We start from the raw sequence: 18,548 nt of genomic DNA on the forward strand, positions 1-18,548 counted from the left end.
TCTCCTCCACTCTGACAGAGCTTACTGCTGAGGCATTTTCACACATCCTATCTTTCTGGCAACATTTATGTTTTCATAAACACCTCCCCTCTGTGTATTTTTGCTTTGTTGGAGAGGAGCACATTTCCTCTTCTTCTGATACTAAGTCTGAAAATGGAATGTGGCAGGTGGTCATTGATAGGGTTTGCGGGGGGGGGGGCACGGCACAGACTTGGTCTTGCGATTCTCTGATGCAGGCAATCCCAGCTGTGCAGAGTGTAGTGTAAAATGGAGTGTTTGTCAGCTTTACCTGAAGGCCTGTCTAGCTGGAAGGTGTCTGTCAGCCAAACAGCTCCAAAGGTGGTATTAGTGGAAAGGTGGCAGGTGTTCTTTGGAAGTTGAACACAGCAGCAGGGGGATTTCAGAGCTGTTTGAAGAGAGAAAAGAACCTTCTGTAAAGGCTGGGCGAGCAGCCATGTACTTAAGGCTGTGACAGGTGAGCTCTGGCATATTTTGCTGCAGTGCTTAAAGGCTGTTCTTAACTGTCCGCCTTGCTGCGTATTGCTGCTTGCAGTAAAGTCAGCAGGACAGAGTGTGTGCCAGCACCATGGCAGCCTTGGTTCAGTTTCATGTTAGCTTAAACCTGTATAGAATAATATGAACTGCTTCCTTTAGTAGAGGGGAGAACTAAGGTTGTGCCAAACTTAATCCAGTCTTCTCTGCAGTATTCCCTTGAATACTACAGAAACACTTCATTTTACAAGGCAAGTAAATGGGTATAACAGGTACAGAAATAACACCCTTCCATCAGTACTTGAAGTCAGGGTGTGGCAAGCAACTGAGAGCAATTTCCTATCCCAGGTAACATATTTGGAAATTGGTGTCAGAAATTAAGGACCCATTTATATAAAGGGTTCTTTAGTATGTCTTTCATTCCTTCTTTGTGGAAGTCCTCTTGGTGTGACATGCAGTGATATTTCAGGAAGCAGAAATACAAGCAAGAGATGTGGAGAAAGACAAAGCATGTAAACTGACATTCGAGCTGAGAACCTCTTGCATAGAGGATGTTTTGTATATTGTAAGTGTAGAAAGCCTGGAGCTAGAGCTTCTAAACTTCAGGGGGACTATTTTGTTCATAATTTTTTTCCTGTGCTATAATCTCTTGTTGCAGGATTAGAAATGAAGCGATTGTTCAATACAGAGATTAAAAATATCAGAGGAAAAATAACAATTAATCAGTTTGTGTTACAATAAGAAAATTAAATTGATTAGCTATTAAGTATAACTAAAGGATATTTTTAAGAATTAATGCTACACTGAGATTTTCCTTTTCATGTATCATTTGTATTTTATGTAACAAGCAGTGCTGGACTGAGTTATGTAAATGAGCAAGTGTTTTATGCAGGTTATTTCAATTATCTGTCCTTGAAGAAGGTGAATGAAAAATAGCACCAACTCAGTTTTAGCATCTTCATTTTGACAGCTGTAATATGCATATTAATGAAGAGTCTGAAGTGTAGAGGAATGAGTCCAATTGTAAAAGCTGGCATCCTCTTAGTTCTTGACCTTAGAAGGAAGAAGAAATAAAAAAAAGAGGAAGAAAGAGAGAAACCAAGGGTATGTTTTTGTGACTTGCCAAGTCTTCTTGAAACAGCTTCAGTTACAAGCCGGCTGGGTCAACACCACATTCATCAGTGGAAGACTATAATCATAGTAATACCTGGAGCGTTACAGCAAAGAAGAGACAAGTCAGATCTGGCAAAGCGTTGCATGGAGTTTCTATGTCTTGTTTTAAACTGAGTCAGAATGTTGCTACAAACAGTAAATTTGGCTAAGTGCTGTAGTAGGGTTTAATCAGTGAATTCAGTTTGAATTTGAAGAATTATTTAATATCTTTGAAGCAACATCAGTTGAGAGGTGTGGGGCTTTCACAAAGTATGGTTATTGGGATTAATTTGCTTCATACAAGATGCAGTTTTAAAATGTATGGTTTTGGTATAAAGTTAGTAAAATATCTGCTGAAAAAGCAGAACCTGAAGATTTCAGGTGGCAAGTATCTCTTCCTATTATTCATTGGGTTTTTTTTCTAGATACTTTTAAATAGACTTTTAAAGCCAGACGCATTTGTTAGCTATAATCTATATTGTACTTGTTTCTATGATGTGTGTTGGTTCCTCAAGAGCAGTTTTTTCCTTTATTTTGTTAATGTTGTTATAGGGTGTTGGATCAGATTTGGTATGCAAGAAGGCATGTCTGTAACATCACAGAAGCTGCTAGATAGTAGATAGGGCAAACTAGTCAAATTCCTAAACACAGGATTATTTATTAAAGAACAGTATCAGTCCAGCATGGTTCTGATGTCGCTATGTGGAAGGCATGCTTTTTTGAAAGGCAGTAAGGGAGATTAAGACTTATGGAGTAATCTTAGGGCTAAGTTTTCCAGTCTGCATGGGAAACGTGGTGACCTATATGTCGTGGTCTGTGCCCATTTGGCATGAGAAATAGCTGAGGGCAATAGACAAGAAGTACATAAAAAGTGTTACATAGGGACTACAGACTACAATAATTTTTCAATGCTTTCCTTTAGTTGTTGGAACACACTAAATATGGGAAATAGAGCTGCCCCAAAGTCATACTCTGTGTGATCTTCCTGCCTGCTCTGTCCAGACATTTTATAACTCTGATTTAGCTGTTGGGTGGGTTTGGCACAGAAACTAGTTTGAACTCTTTCATCCTTGATTTAAGGAGGGACAGGGAGGGGAACCTTCTGATCTGAGATAGGAGCAGACAGGAAGGCATTCAGAGTCACATTGTAGCCCAGTTGCCAGGAAGAAGGCTTATTGGGCAGAGTGGGATTCCAGCTCAGTGCCTTGACAGTGTGGTTGAGCCACTGACTAAAGACAGGTATGAGGTATGTGAGTTTTAATAGAGAGTTTCTTTTCATGGTAAAGTAAAATAGAGATGGAAGGAGGAACCTTATTCATTTCAAGCCCTTTTTTTAATAACTGGCAATAGAAAGGGTTTCTTTTTTTCTTCTGGCAGCTCATTTTCAATTGTTTCCATAATTCGGGGTCTGCTTTTTGTCAGACCAAAACTCAAAAATTCATTCCTTTTTCTTCTTCCTATCTTCTTTCTGCATTTGCCACAAAGTCACATTATTCTGAAAATGTGCTTTCTTGAATTTCATCTCTTCAATTAGAAAATGCATGCACATAAAAACTAATAACATTTAACTGCTATCAGTGGATACTGTGATAGAAGCGCTAGTTTCTGGAGTTGGAACTCCATTGAAGTGCTGTGTTTTAAAGCAGGAGTTAAGGGAGGATTGTTTAAGTGCATTAAAGAGATTTAGAAGAATTACGGAAACTCTCATATCAGCCCACATAGCAAAGGCTCTCAAGTGTGAACAAGGAGGAAGTGTTTCAATTTAAAAACTTGAACTAGATTTCATTCTCGTTTATGTATATCTGTGTCTTCTTATCAACGTACAATAGAGTTAAATTTGGTGACCAAACCAAGCTTTTATTCCATTTGACTTAGTCTTTGCTGTAATTCTTTGCGTGTGACTTAATTTTAAAACGTGAAGATTTCAAGCCTGTTCCTTACTGAAGCTGGTTTTGATGGAAGCAGGATTAAGCAACTGCACTCCCTTTTGTGTGTTAACTCTTCATTGTGCGTAGAGCTTCTCTCACCCAGCCACATAACTGGAAATAGAAAAGCATATTGTAGGATTTTTTAATCACATTGAAATTCCATTCATGTGCCCAAGTTTTCAGAGCAGACTTGGAGATTTAACTGTACGGACACTGTTTCAGTAGGAGCTGTATGGCTAAATCCTCTGAATTACTTTTGAGAAAACAAGAAAACCACCAAAACAACCACCACAACAAAGCCCCACAAACCCCACAAAACCAAACGAAACAAACAAGGAAGCAAAGGAAAAAACCCACCAAAACCACCAGCCATGCAGTACTCATCAGTCTAACCTCCTGGCACATTTAGTTGCCTTTTAAAGATGGGATCTTCAGACAAATTTCCTGGCAAAATTTAAGGTTGCTGGCGAATGAGGAAAAAGGAGCTGTTGAGTTCATCTGAGGTGTTCCTCCTCTTTAAAACCTCAAAGTAATCAAGTAATAGTGAATAGAGTCCAAGAGACATGGCTGGGAGAAGTATGATGCCTTTCTATCCAGATTCATATCTATGAGGCATTTTAGAAATGTGTTTACAGAACTAATCTGGGGAAAGTATGAAATTTGGACTAGCTTTGCTTTTTGGCAAGATTAAGCAGTGTTCATTAAGTGTTCTCATGTTTCTCTAATGCTTAGGGGTAAGCACACGCAATCAGTCTTTATAAGTATAGCTTTACTAGGTTGGGATAAAAACCTCCAATTTAATCTCTTTGGGTTTTTTCTCCTTTCACAGACAATATTCTCACCTGAAGAGAGATGGCAGAAATCAATTCCCCTGTAAATATCAAGGAAAAGGTAGGTTCAAGTCACAGTACAGTGCAAACCAAAATGATATTTGCATGCATATTTTATCCCTGCCCCGTCAGACACTGCTCACATACGTAACTTTAATATGCGTTGACTCTGTGCATAAAGTTAAGTACTCAAGCAGGTTTTGGTGAGATTAATATATTAATCTTGGTTGATGAGAAACACTTTTGCTTTTCTGTGAAGAGGCAATGTTTTTACCGACAGGCTTCTCCTATTCCTCTGTGATTCTTGTGCACGCTGATGCTGTGAAGAATTGCACTCTGTGGTGATTGCTGCTGTACAAAATACAACCTTTGGATAAACACATCCTTTAGAAAATGATTTTTCTGACCAAAAATGTTACACCTCTACTACTTAAAAGACAATTCCTAAAATTACAGGGTCTGAAACAGTAGATTTTTCTTTTTTTCCTTTTTTTTTCCTTCACCTATATGAGTAGCTTTGTATTCTATGTACTTACGTATGTCCTCTCCATGTCCTGGCTATTGCTAGAGCTTCACCACCGTATTAGGAGCAGTAAGGGACCTAAAGCTAATTAGTATACAAATATGAGGTAGGTCAGGAGATCTTCTGTGATTCTCAACAGGAAGGTTGTGAAGAGACAATTTAACCTTAAAATACTCCTCACCAACATAAGCAGGAAACCATAACGTCTCATAAAGAGCGAGAGAGAAGTGGGACTATAACACGATAGGGTTGTATTTTAAAATAAGCCAAGATTTTGAGAATTCACCTGAATTGTCTTTTGTCAGATGGGGTTTTGTTCTATTTCACGTTTGGTAAGAGGAAGGGAGCTTTTCATTTAGGTAGTCCAGAGAAGGCTAATGGGCTCCTTGATTTACAGCTTTATTAAGCCTAAGGTAGCATAATAAAGATGCAGTTTTTAAGGCAGTGTGATAAATGCTAAAGGCCAGAATGCAGCTCTGCCAGTGAGCCCAGGTTTGTTCAGGTGTCAGTGAAAATTTGATTAAGCCCATTCACTTCATGAAAGATGCACAAGTAGAAAGGATCAAGAAAAAAATAATTAATTAATTACCAAGATTAAATACCAGGAAAACACAGTGAGGGCAATGTGAAACTGAGAAATGTAGTCATCTTGCACTGTATCATAAGACCTTTCTGTGGCAGATTACACATTTTTTAGGGCAGTAGGAATGTGAAGGACTGTCTTCTCTCTAGGCCTGTTAATGGAAAGGGAAATAATAAAAATTTGTGTGATTCCTTGAATCGACTCTTTTCCTGAGCTAACAGAAAAACGGTTAGCAGAAAAAGATTTGCCTGCCTTCAATTTTGCAGTTCATAACTTCAGTTTTGCAGTTAGGTGGACTGATAACAAGGAAAAAAGATGCTATTTGGCCTGGGGAGTGTGTGCAAGGTACTGTAAATGTGACTTTCCAATCTGGAAAAGTTTAAAGAAATGATAGTTGACACAGCATGACAGGAAGAAGAAATAACCTTGAGGTCAGTACTCAGTTTTTTAGTTAACTTCCTGGTTTGCTTCTGAGTTCACAAATAATGAACTTTTGAGTTGGGTAATGTATTTCTCAGCACTAATCATGACTAGTAGTTAACAGACACTGCATTTGTTTTGTAAGAGTTGATAAGCCGTGGCAAGTACTGAGTCTGAAGCTAGGTTTCCTCAAGTTCCAGTTTCCTAATGACGTTTCCTGAGAGAACAGTCACAAATTATTAACCTGTCTACCAATACATGAATGAAGCTGCTGAGAAAACAGCATAGGAAGTGATGATTTATACTAAGTAGTTCAGGTGTGAATGAGTTCCTGTTTGAACTGTTGCGTCCATCTTTCACTGCTTACTCACTTTCTTTGCTTTCAGAAGGCAGCAGACTTTTTTTGCTTCATATCCGTGATAGGAATCAGTCCTCTACCTATTGTGCTGCGCAGGTGCCTGCTTTTTGAGTAGTTTTTATATGTTGTAAACTACTGAGTCTCTCATTGTGCTTGGGGACAGATGTGTCAACTTGAATCTGTATTTTGGTGATGAGTATATTCCTTAGTCCTCAATAACAGCACAGGGTTTAAAGTATTGAGTAGCATGATGGATTTTGCAACAGAAAGTAATGTCATCGCATTCTTTCCCCTAGTGCCAGAGTGCTGGAATGTAAATTAAAGTAAGTCTCAAATGCAGCTCAGTAAATCAATTGAAGTTTTACCGATTCACTGTGTAGCCTGATTTATTTTTTAATTATTAATTTAGTCAGTTTTCAAAGTGCAGGATTTTAAACAGCATCTGCTAGTTCAAGAATGAAGATCTGCAAAGGGACTTCATTCACACTAGATATCTGCTATTCCAAGTATGATATCTGCTGGGAGTATTTTAAAAATCAAATGTTTATAAGCGTATACATTTGAAGGCAGAAAAATAGTTGGATCAATATACTCTGTTACAAATAGTTCCTTTCTTTATTCTTGGATATAAGGAGGAAATTCTTTCCTGTTAGGGTGGTGAGGCACTGGAATGGGTTGCCCAGGGAGGTTGTGAGTGCTCCATCCCTGGCGGTGTTCAAGGCCAGGTTGGATGAAGCCTTGTGTGGGATGGTTTAGTGAGAGGTGTCCCTGCCCATGGCAGGGGGGTTGGAACTAGATGATCTTGAGGTCCTTTCCAACTCTAACTATTCTATGATTCTATGATTCTATGTATGTTCCATCAGTATTTAGTGCCACTAGATATCTATGTCAAGCAGCAATTAATATTTTATTGCAAAATCACTGGGTTTTGTTCTGGAAGATATAGGCTAATAACTTACTAAATAAAGGCTTAATGACTGAACAGCATAAATCTCATGAATTCTACATACATCAACTGAGAAGCTAGCATGCTCAGTTTGCCATTTCACTTGGACAAGCCTGTCTTGTTTTGAAATGACATTGTGATAGCAGAAGACCATTTGACATCTCGTATTTGGTTTACAGTATGGTGGCTCTTTTTGTCAGCAACAGTGTAACTCTAAAGCAAGTGTAGCTTTAGAACCCTCTGAGTAGTGTGCTAGAAGTACGAGGAAGGGGCTGAACAGATATGTCCTGCAGAGTTGGCTTTCATTATATTTGCACATAGACTGCTGAAATGTAAGGGCCTCATTTGTATGTTTGAAAAGCAGACTTATTTACAGTGTCCTGGTAAAAGACTCAAAATCAAATCCCTTTCTCACTTAAAAAACCAGCAGAGCAAGGTGCTGTATGGGACACCTGGTTTGCTGGTGACAGGCGGGATACACCAGTCCCAGAGAAGAAAAAGGGTTTTGGGGCAGGAGTTAGCAGGGCTTATTGACAGGGCTTTAAACTAGTTATGAAGGGGGGAGGGGATTTAACTGGGCCTGTTGGGGACAAGCCCAAGAGGAACATGCTAGGGATTGAAGGATGGCGGGCTAAGGAGGACTATCAATCTCTTGTTTCACTTGTGGGAAAGGATAGCTTTTTAGACCCTGTCCCGCAGGGGAAAAAGGGTACTAGGACTGGCTCCCTGAAATGCCTGTACACCAATGCACGCAGCATGGGATTCTGTGTGGTCATGCTACACAACCCTGAAGCAGCAAGTTTAGTGTTTACTTTTATCCACCTTTTGGGCATGAGTATTTCTGGGAAACAAAATGAAGATTTATAAATTTAGTTACTTTTGCTGAGCTCAGAAAAAATCCATTGCCGTCAACACAAATGTAAGCAGGCCTTGTTAAAGCAGCAGAATAGAATACAGTTCCTTCCCACTTCTTTCTCTTCTACCTCAGTGCTTGCAGATCATAATACATTTAAGACTTTGATCCTGCTAAGACCTGAACGAAGCCAAAGGAGCTGTACATCTGCACACAAATGCTTATTCTTGCAAGTTTCTGCTAAAGTAGAACACAAGTTTCCTCTTATATTGAACATTGTTTCTCTGACAAAAATGTAGTACACAGCCCATGAAGTTTTAGCGTAACGTTTGTTGTTTTGGTTTGTGGCTGGGTTTCTTTCTTGTTTTCTTTTTTTACTGGGCGGGGAGAGGAGGTTTTTTTCTTAAATGATGGCTTTTCCCCATGTTCTCTCCATGATCAGCCAGTCATTCAAGAATTAAGACCTCTGCCACTGTTTTAAGTGATGTGCATCTGAGAGAGACTTTCTGGGTATTATGCTCGCAGCCTCTGTAAGACCCTACTATGAATTTGAGTCATAAAAGAATGCTACTGTAGTGCTGATACTTGTGTAATTCATTCTTGGCATTTTAGCTGAAATAGATCATAAAGTCAATAGGTTAAACATTCTCCCGCCCCTACCCCCCGAGAGTTTTATATGAATGTTGGCCTGTGATGTCAGGAAGGCTAATGGAAGTTTCCATAGTTGGCAGAGGCTCCTGCAGCTGTGATACTCTGTGTGGGGAGCCAGGACTGTTCCGATTACCATATTTTCATGCATATAACCCACAGATTTTCCGGAATAACACAAATTCAGCACTTCTGCAGCCACAAGCTTCATTACATGCCTCCATAGCTAGTACAGGGAGTTTAACATCAGGATCTCTCTCAGAATAATTCCCTCTGCCCTGACCCTTGCAATAGTCTTCCCGCACTATGCCACTCTCCCTCTCGCCTCCGATTATATTAATGTCTGTGCCTGAAAATCCAGTGTAAGTAAGAACTTATTTTCTAGTATCAGGGTTTTCAGAAACTGGGTTTTACATAGTTTAAATCATATGGACACAAGTTCACTGGATTAAGGAATAAAATAGGCCAAATTCGTTGCCTTAAATCCAAAATAGTTACATAAAATTAATGGAGGTATTAATGCATTAACTTAGTGTAGCACCAGAAGAGGTGCTGAGATTCTGAATGAGAAGGCCTCCAAAGAAGCAATTGAAGTGAGGAATTCAAGCAGTGTGTTGTCTCCTTTAACAATTAGACCCTCTTAGTATAACAAGAGAAGAGTATCAGGCACTCCCCAGGGTAACCATTCAGCTCTGGCACAAGGTTTTGGGATTATTCCAAAGAAATATTGGGAGTCGCTATTAGGCCTCTTTCCCCGCCACCTCCCACCCTCCCACCCCCCTCCCAATTATTGTGTATCTGAACATGTTTGAACAAGTGAGATCTGTGTCAGCTGGAATTGGCAAAATACCCATTCAGATTAAGATCCTTCTCATGGGATTCTGTTAGGAGTGAAGTTTTGTTGAAGTTCTGAAAGGCTTGCTTTTTCATTTGCCATTTCAAGTGTCAGAGCTGTAGGAACAGATGGGCAGGTTTGTTCCATAAACTGCAAGAAGGAAACTTTATTAAGATGTGGCTTTGGGGGCTTCAGAGTTCTGTTTACATTATACCATTACTTAGCAATAGCATGCAAGGGCAGAGTAGGGTTCATAGTGGAAGGAATAGAATAGAATATAAATTTAAAATCACCCATTACAAAAGCAGGTAGCTTCCAATCTGTAATTTCACTAGGCTTTCTTAAAGTGGTCCTTTGCAGCTGTTCCTTGCCCGTGTGTTGAACTAGATGGACAAAGTTGATCAAGATGCACTTGTGTCACTTGATGAGCCATTTAACTTGGGTTAAGAATATTATAGATTCACGTCTGCAAGTGTCTGCTGTCATTACTCAAGCAGAAGAGTTCTTACTGAGCCAAACTTTTTAATATGTTCTTTCAGCATTCCTTAAACGTCTGGGTTTTCCATTTAATTAGTTTGCAAACTGGGGGGGGCAGGGGTGACATAATAAATCCATGATGACTGCCTAAAGTAGTTTACTGCAGCAAGTAAATTGTTTTGTGCTTCATGGGGATAAATAATCCAAAGGTATCAGTGTGATAAATGGGTCCTGTAGTGGAAAGAGACATGCAGACCTTATCAAAGCTGTTATTTTGCTCAAACAGGATGTTAACAACACCTGGTCAGTGTGTTGTGATGAACTGTTAGTGAAGTTTCTGGAAAATTTCTCTAACATAACAAATGGGCTCTTAATGGAGCAAAGTCAAATTGTATTTATGAAATACGTTTGTGTAGGATTTTTCAAAACCTCAAACAGTTTTCAAATGCATTTTCCTTCTTAATGTAACCAGGACATATGCTAATGTCCTAGATTACAGAAACCAGCAAGTTCTGCAGACAGCCCTCCTTGCCTGTTCCTCATGCAGGATTTGGGTCAGCTTGAGCCGGAGGTGTGTAATCTAGTTGAGCATGGTGTGCACTGCTACCTGTCGTCAGTTGCAGTGGGTATATACAATGTATATATGTGTACATAAAGATTTGCTACTGACATGCAGTAAAAATACAGTAGGAAAACGTCTGTGTATTTGTTGATAACCATACTTCTAAATGAATTTGGATCCTCACTTTAGAAAAACATGTTTATCTTAATGTTTAGTATAAAGGGAAGGTGGATCTGCATTTAGTGTTCCTAACCAAGCATAAGTAAGAATATTTCTAAGTGGCTATGGTAGTAACTTACTACAAGGGAATTAGAACAGCTGTGTTCAGGGGTTTCAGAACAGCCGTGAGCTTTCGGCGAAGAAGTTTAATTTGTCACTATGTCAGAGATATCTAAACAAATTCTCTGAACCCCGGATATGTTACTTACTCAGGAGAAACATCCTCTTTGAGATGATGCCAAGGGGGAGCAGATGGAGTAGAGCAGCAAACAGGCAGCAATTGATTTCATGTTGTTACGGTTGCCTGGGAACCATTTGGAATTTGACAGAGAACCTAAAGGACTCACAGGAATATACAGCAACATCAGCTTGATTCTGGGTGTGGAGTAGGTAATCTGCTGCCACAGTTTTCAGGCAGGCCATATTTCTTTTTGAGCTTGACTTCTCGGGAAGGTCTCATAAGACGAGTGTTCATAAGAACTTTGAGTAAGACACCATGAGACATTAGAATTTCAGTGCCCTCTCTTGTGTGCTGTGGTCCTCAGAATTAAACTGATTTTTTTTGTTTCAGGAGAGCCAAAAATTTGCCCCAAGTAAGATTGCCTATAGTTTCACGGTAATTCTCAGAAAAATACTCACTTATATCTGATCAGGTTTTGGGGATCTTCTTTTAGGGTAGAAACAGCTTATCTGAGAGGACTTGGAGCCTTTTTCAATTTTTATATCACTTCTGGGCAGACGTCAGCAATTTGTGTAAGAGACAGATAAAAACAACCTCATGACTGTGGAATTTTGGTCTTGATGAGATGCAACCCAGCTCAAATTGCAGCAGCTTTAACTGTGCTTGAGCAAGCATTTCAAGCTAACTCTGTGCTTAAGACTTCAGCTCAGAAAAGTGGTTAAAACTCTTCCAAACTTTGAACTAACTTTAGCCTTATCCAGAAGAGAGTAGGTAGGTCCGCTGGAATTAAATGCATGCTTAAAAAAGGTAGGTCTCTGCATAGTGAACGTGGGTTCTGCCTTCCATGTGCTTGAGTGTACACAGTTGTTTTTGAGATTACAGCTCTGTAGTTTAGATCTGTAATTGCTTTACAGTAGCTTTTGTAAGCTGAAATTCTGAGCAAGTTGTCTTAGTAGTAAAGAAATAAATGTGCTTTCCAGTCAGGCTACAGGAAGGAAAGCCCAGGAATTTAACTACTGTCAGTGACACTTTCTCAACTAATGCTAACAGTAACAGCACAACTAACTGTGGTTCGAAAGGTATGTTACTGAATTATCTTAGTGTCCCGGAATGCTTGTCCAGCATCCAAATGATGACAGAAGTTCACTGGGAATCTACACTGGATAAAGACGGGATGTTTCACAAAATCGTTAGAATAATTGACTTCCCTGTAGTCTGTCTGGTAATGTTCTTCCTATGATCAGGTTTCAGTGAGTAGGAAAAAACTGTTCTCCCACATACGCAGAAGTAAATCTAATAAAGTAGACTGCTGTGAGTTTGTTCTTGCAGACATCTAAGTATTAATGAAGAATCACTGTATGCTAGGGGATAGTTTGGCTCTTGTACTTTTTTCATCCTTTAGGATGTTAAATAATTTTTCAAAGGAATTGATTGATGAAGTTTTCATCATTAAGGTTATTCTAGATCCGTAACCTGTTGCTTACTTGTTGAGAAGATGGGTGTTCTTGGTAAGTTTGAGGACTGTAAGCTTAGAGAGATAAAGATGGGAATTAACCTCCTGCCCTGGTATCTCCCCCTATCACACCTTTAATAAAAATAACTTTATTGTTTTCTGGATTGCTCTCAAAACTGGAGACTTGTAAGCAGTTGAGGTATATAGTTGTACCAGCAAAAGGCCTGCTTTATCACATGAACTAGCAGGTGAACCAGAGAGGAGCCAGCATATGTAGGCTGTCTAGATCCAGCTCAAATGCAGCCCTTTTAATGTATCTCCCACTTGTCATATTTTCTGGAGCTTTGTAGCTCCATTCATCACAGTCTGTGATATGTCTCATAAGGCCTTCAGCTGTAGAAGTGCATTTGTTAAGTTTAGATGGTCAAGATGGTTGTCTACTCCTCCCTTTAGCTTTTCCTTTTGTATTGCTGTGTCCCTTTCCAGAAAATATGGGACATATTTTACATATGGGGATAGACATGAGCTTCAAGCATAGAAATCTATGCTTGTTTCTGAAACCAGGGTGGAAGGACTAAGAGGTGGATTATCGGGGACCTTGAAATTTGCATTTCTAGGCTAAGGCTGTCGCATGGCCTGGTCTCCCTCAACACACCTTGCCCTTCCCCAGATACACTGTCACATCACAATTTGAGAGTTGTAACCATTTGTCAGTAATTTCTGGATGTCCAGAAATGACTGACTTTTTTGATGTCCTCTGTACAATAATTGCAGTGTATTCTGGCTGCAAACATTATTCAAACAGTGCATATGTTGGAGATCTGGTGCCTGATACACGGATCTGTATGTCTTGGAAATTGAAAAAAATTGTGGTTACATTACTCCATTTTGTTCGTAAAAGTTTTTAAGGCAAAATATTTTATTTTGGAACAAAACCTTTTGGGATTTCTCCTCTGGAATTCTGGGTTTATATCTGCTTGTGTTATTTCTGAACAGAGTAGTACATGTATTTTATTTTTCTTAATATTAACATATCATTCTGGTCACAAATTTCATTTTTCATGGGTCTTATCCCATGTAAGTTACTGAAGAAACCTGGAAAGCAGAAACACAACTTGTAGATATTGTGGGTATCACAGCATACGTACACAAGAAAAGCCTATTAGAAAAGTGTGACGACTTCTGATTTAGTGTTCCCTGAGCCCTGGATGCTGTTCTTTGCAATCTGATGTTCTTTTCTGAGGAAAGTTTTTTCATGAAACTTCATGAGATAGAGAACTTCTGAATGGAAAGATAAACAAATGTATATTTTGTACAACAGTCAACAAAGGATATTGTTGGGGTTTGGCAGTAAAATTGTTGAGCTCTGCAGTACATTAATGTTGCCTAAATCGTATTTTTTACATAGTCCAACTAAAACAGGACTGTGTCCACAGTGTTGGTCATATGCATAATTTCCTTTCTGTGTATTGGCAAGTATTCTTCCTGAGATCATCATCTTGCTTTTTTTGGGTTATCTCCACAACTGTAATGTTCCCATAACCTTTTTGTATTTAATCATAGTACTAGTCATATGAAACACAGTTTAACTTTTAATTCTGGTTTTTCTATTAATCAGAAATTTCTTAACAAAGACCACACAGTGCAAACAGAAAGTCTGCAGTAGGTTCTGTAGGCTAAAACATAGTCTGCCTGGTCAAGTTCATGTGTCTCGGTGTTCTCCACCCCACAGATGTTCTTCTTAATGTCTTTGAGAAGTTTCCTAGCTGCAGTGTGTGGCATGTTGCCTCATCCATCCTGTGGTCTTGGCCTCACTTTGTTGTTTCCAGATGCTTCTTGAGGCTTTCAGACGTTTCATAGCAGAGAAGGACCTAGAAGCCTTATGATATTCACATGCTTATATTTAAAGATGGTTAGAATACACTAGATATTTCCTTTACTATTTTTCCTGTAAGCAGTTGCCACAAGGAGATTATGCAATTTTGAGTAGGCAGAGATGATCCACATGATTGTGAAAGAAGATGGGAGGTTTTTGTGAGAATATGAAGATGTAGTCCACATGGTAGAAACCTTTGGCATCTACCACCATAGAACATAAAATAGACTGCAGCTTGCAGCCTAATCTACCCTCGGGTCTTTGCCGACTTTTATTGTTCATATTTGTTGCAGCTAGCATGCCTGTGCCCACAATCAGATGAATAAAACTCCTTTTTCCAGGGCTTTCTCTGCACCTCTGGTTGATCTGGGTTAGTTTTCTCTTGAATGCTTGCAGCACACAGAGAGCTATACTCTCTACTTCCCTCCCCATGCACCCAAATCAGCTGAAGAGATAAGCTTGAGCACAGATTTTCTGGGTAGTTTCTGGCAACAACAGCCAGTTGACAGCCTAGCCTGTCTGAACTCCCAATAGTCACCTGTGTTTAGTAGAACCTCCAAAGCAACTAGTTGTTGAGTTGAAAACTAGCTTGTGAGCATAGGGCAGCAACATTAGACAAGTTATTAGATAGGCCTTTGGAAAAGGTCCTTGGGAAGTACAGAAGCCATTTAACTCCACTGCCCTCTATGCCTGTGGCCTGAGTTGTCCAAGGCTAGCCTTGCTACTTGAAATGTATTGTGGGCAGATGTGAAGCTTCAAAGACATGAGATGATGATAGGATGGCAAACAAACGGGGTAAATTGTACTAAGTAGACATACTAAAGTTCTGTGCTGACGTCAGAAAGTGACCTTTCTTTCAGAGTGAAAGAGATGAGCTAATGTGGAAAGCGTCCCCCAGAAAGTTTGATCCCACATGGATTTAGCTGAAGCAAGTATCAACTTTTTGTGGTGCTGAAGCAATGTCCAGCAGGTGTCATGAATCAGAGCTCTCAGTTGCTGAGCATTAACAGAGCTTGAAATGAGTCATGGCTTCTGTTAGTACATGGGACAGGGAAATACAGTGATTGAGGAGTGAGGTGTGCATACAACAGCAAAATAAGGTTCTTGATCATAAATCCAAGCACTTAAGTGTTCTGAGTCAGCTTCTGGTGCCTCCACTGATGGAGACTCCACAAAGGGAATCGGGAAAGATTGGTCTTCAGCATCTAAATGGTCAGCTAAGACAAGGTAGTGTGAATGTTCTCACCCTGTAACCCAGCCTAGTTCCCTGAAAGAGGTCTATCTTCAAGTATTATTTTTTCACAATTATTTTACAGTACAATAAAAAGGCCACCAGTACTTCACAATCAGAAATTAGCATGATGACACTGTAATGCAGTAAATAGAGTACACCCTAATCAAGGACGTGTCCCACAGAAAGAAGGCCATCCCACAGGGGTGCTGGATGACCATTTGCAGTGCAATAAATACACGGTGGACAGCTTGACACGGTACTCAAAAAGCTGATTTGGAACAGCTACATTGGTTTTGGCATTGATTCTCTTGTCTTTTCAGAGTACTACCTTGGCCTTTTGTTAGTTTTCCTAATTATATTTAAGTATTTTTATTTTGGTACTACCTAGTAAAGCTTGTCTATCATTAAAACAATATAGCACTTAAGTTTCATGTAACTATTTACTTTCAACTATGTTACATGGGCAAGAGAAAGTAAATCATCAACATGATTCCAGTAGGAACGTTTTATTTAAAGCATAGTGGGTTGAATTACCATTTGGTGTAAGTGGATACTGAAGACAATACAGCCGTAGCAAATGCTGTGAAATAGAAGCATGGTGTGCCAGAATCATGGGTGGGTGTAACACCTCATCCATCAGCAGTTTCCTGAAGGAAGCATTTGGCTTCCCGTGTCCTTTGTTCAGGATTTCGTTATACAAGCTTCCTGGTCACATATGTACGGAGCAGAAAACTGAAATTATGCCGAGCAGCCACTAGAGCTTTTAAAACTTACACTGTTTTGTCTTTAGCCCGTGACTGTTTTCATGCATATGACTGTTTTCTAGATGTCAAAAAGGCACTGATCGTAACTAATGTCGTAAGGCCATGCAATAGCCTTGTCAAAGTACTTGTGTACTCCGTAAGTTTGTATAGGCGATATGTCTTGTCAAGTTGCATGGGAGCAAATAGGACATTTAAGAAAAAAGCATAAGGTCGAATTCTGTCAGTTCGGATAAACTAGTTCTCCTGCTGTGATTGAGGTAGGAGTTGGTTCCAGTCTTACTGGCTACCAGTTCTGTGATTCGATCTCTTGAGGAAATTGTTTTCATTGTTTGCATGGGTCAGTTAAGGAGAGGATGGGTATTGTTTCATACAGATACATTGTTGTGTACCTGTCAGCATGTCATGTATAACATGCATATATATAACCATCTCCCGGCACAGAGGTACCTTGCTGTCTAAAAGAGTATGATGAACCCATGTGTTACTGTATTCCTGTTTTTTTCTTTCCAGATCAATGCAATCCGATCAGTTGTTCCAAACAAAAGCAATAATGAGATAGTTCTGGTGTTGCAGCAGTTTGATAACAATGTAGACAAGGCTGTTCAAGCTTTCATGGATGGTGAGTACAGCATACCTTTTTCACTAAGGCATGAGGAATTCAACTGCATGCTAAAGTATTCATTGTCTTTAGTGGCTTAAAAGTTGTTCTGATAAAATACTGATGGCTGTGACACTCTGAAAGCTCATTAGTTATAACTGATCCTTCTGTCTGCATCTTCTTCACAGTATGAGTATGACATGGCTGTTTATTTGTTCTGCCTAACTTTGCCATTTTTTGGTGCCATTCTTGTTGCAGACCTTTTTTTATTCTGCATTAAAGTTAATGCTTCTTAAAGTGAGTATGTCAGAATATGGTTCACTGTTGGAGATACATTAACTAATAAGAAGTTGGAGTAGTTCTGAAGCAGATAACCAGGCCTCTAAACGCCTGAACTTGACGCATATACTGACATTCAAACCTCAATCTGAATTTTGCAAATAGCCTTGACATTTATAATGGCTGAACCAAGACTCCATTGAAAGTTTGAGCCATTCTAAATCTGGATCTGCTTGTATTTTGCATTGTGAGACCATCTCTAATGAAAGGTCACTTGTGTTTAAATAACACTTCTGATAAATACATAATAGCAAGTATTTTGAACTTTCACCAAAGACTGTGGGAAACCCTTTGCAGGAATAACAACGTATCAGGAGCAGATCCTCTCACAATCTTTGTATCATGGGGCTGCTTAAAAGATACCAGAAGTTCAGTGGTTTTAAAAGCCCTGTTTATCTGACGTGATTTAAGCCCAGCTGGTAACTCAGAACCATGCAGCTGCTTGCTCAGTGCCCACTCCCTTCTTCCTTCCCCCACTCCCGGAGGGATGGGGGGAAGAACTGAAAGAATGTAACTCCCATGGGTTGAGATAAGAACAGTCCAGTAACTAAGGTATAACACAAATCACTGCTGCTGCCACCAATAATAATAATAATGATAAGGGAAATAACAAGGGAAGAGAATACAACCGCTCACCAACAGCCGACCAAGACCCAGTGCAACCCCAGCAGTGATCTAGCCCTTCCAGGTAACTGCCCCCAGTTTATATACTGGTCATGACGTGCTATGGTATGGAACACCCCTTTGGCTAGTTTGGGTCAGGTGTCCTGTCTCTGCTTCCTGCTGGCTTCCCCTCCTCCCTGGCAGAACATGAAACTCTTGGTCAGAGTAAACATTACTGAGCAACAACTAAAAACATCGGTGTTATCAGTGCTGTTTTCAGGCCGAAAGTCAAAAACACAGCACTGCACCAGCTACCAAGAAGGAGAAAAGTGACTGCTAACGCTGAACCCAGGACAGTATCTTAAAAAATGCCTCATAGTGTTGATGTGCCATCTCAAATTTGCTTACTTTGTATCTATTTTACTTGAGAATAGTTTTGGGTTTGGTTTGGATTAATTTACTAAAAAAATCAGACAGAAAGCATCATGATGTACTAGGAATTACCAATATGCAAAAGCAAATGTAAACAAACCAGACTATTCATAAATACATCAGAATTCTTCTATCCCATCTATATGATGCCTCTTGATTCAGGTGTATGCATCAGTCAGATTCTGCTGGAAAGAGGAGTTTGTTTCTTCACACACAGAGAAAGGAAAATGTGATGCATAAAT

The 18,548-nt window shown here is 39.6% G+C and overlaps 1 protein-coding gene across 4 annotated transcripts in view; it reads left to right on the forward strand.

Annotated features, from left to right (window-relative positions):
* Window positions 1–18,548, forward strand: part of SPATS2L (spermatogenesis associated serine rich 2 like) — a 154,944-nt gene that overhangs the window by 104,689 nt on the left and 31,707 nt on the right. For all 4 annotated transcript variants that reach the window (XM_065670008.1, XM_065670007.1, XM_065670010.1 and 1 more), the window contains 2 exons: window positions 4,402–4,463; window positions 16,845–16,953. In XM_065670008.1, coding sequence (XP_065526080.1) covers window positions 4,425–4,463; window positions 16,845–16,953 — 148 coding nt within the window. In that variant the 5' untranslated portion in view covers window positions 4,402–4,424. The remainder of the gene's footprint in view (window positions 1–4,401; window positions 4,464–16,844; window positions 16,954–18,548) is intronic.

The sequence above is a fragment of the Lathamus discolor genome, chromosome 3 (assembly GCF_037157495.1).
Source record: "Lathamus discolor isolate bLatDis1 chromosome 3, bLatDis1.hap1, whole genome shotgun sequence".
Classification (NCBI taxonomy): domain Eukaryota; kingdom Metazoa; phylum Chordata; class Aves; order Psittaciformes; family Psittacidae; genus Lathamus; species Lathamus discolor.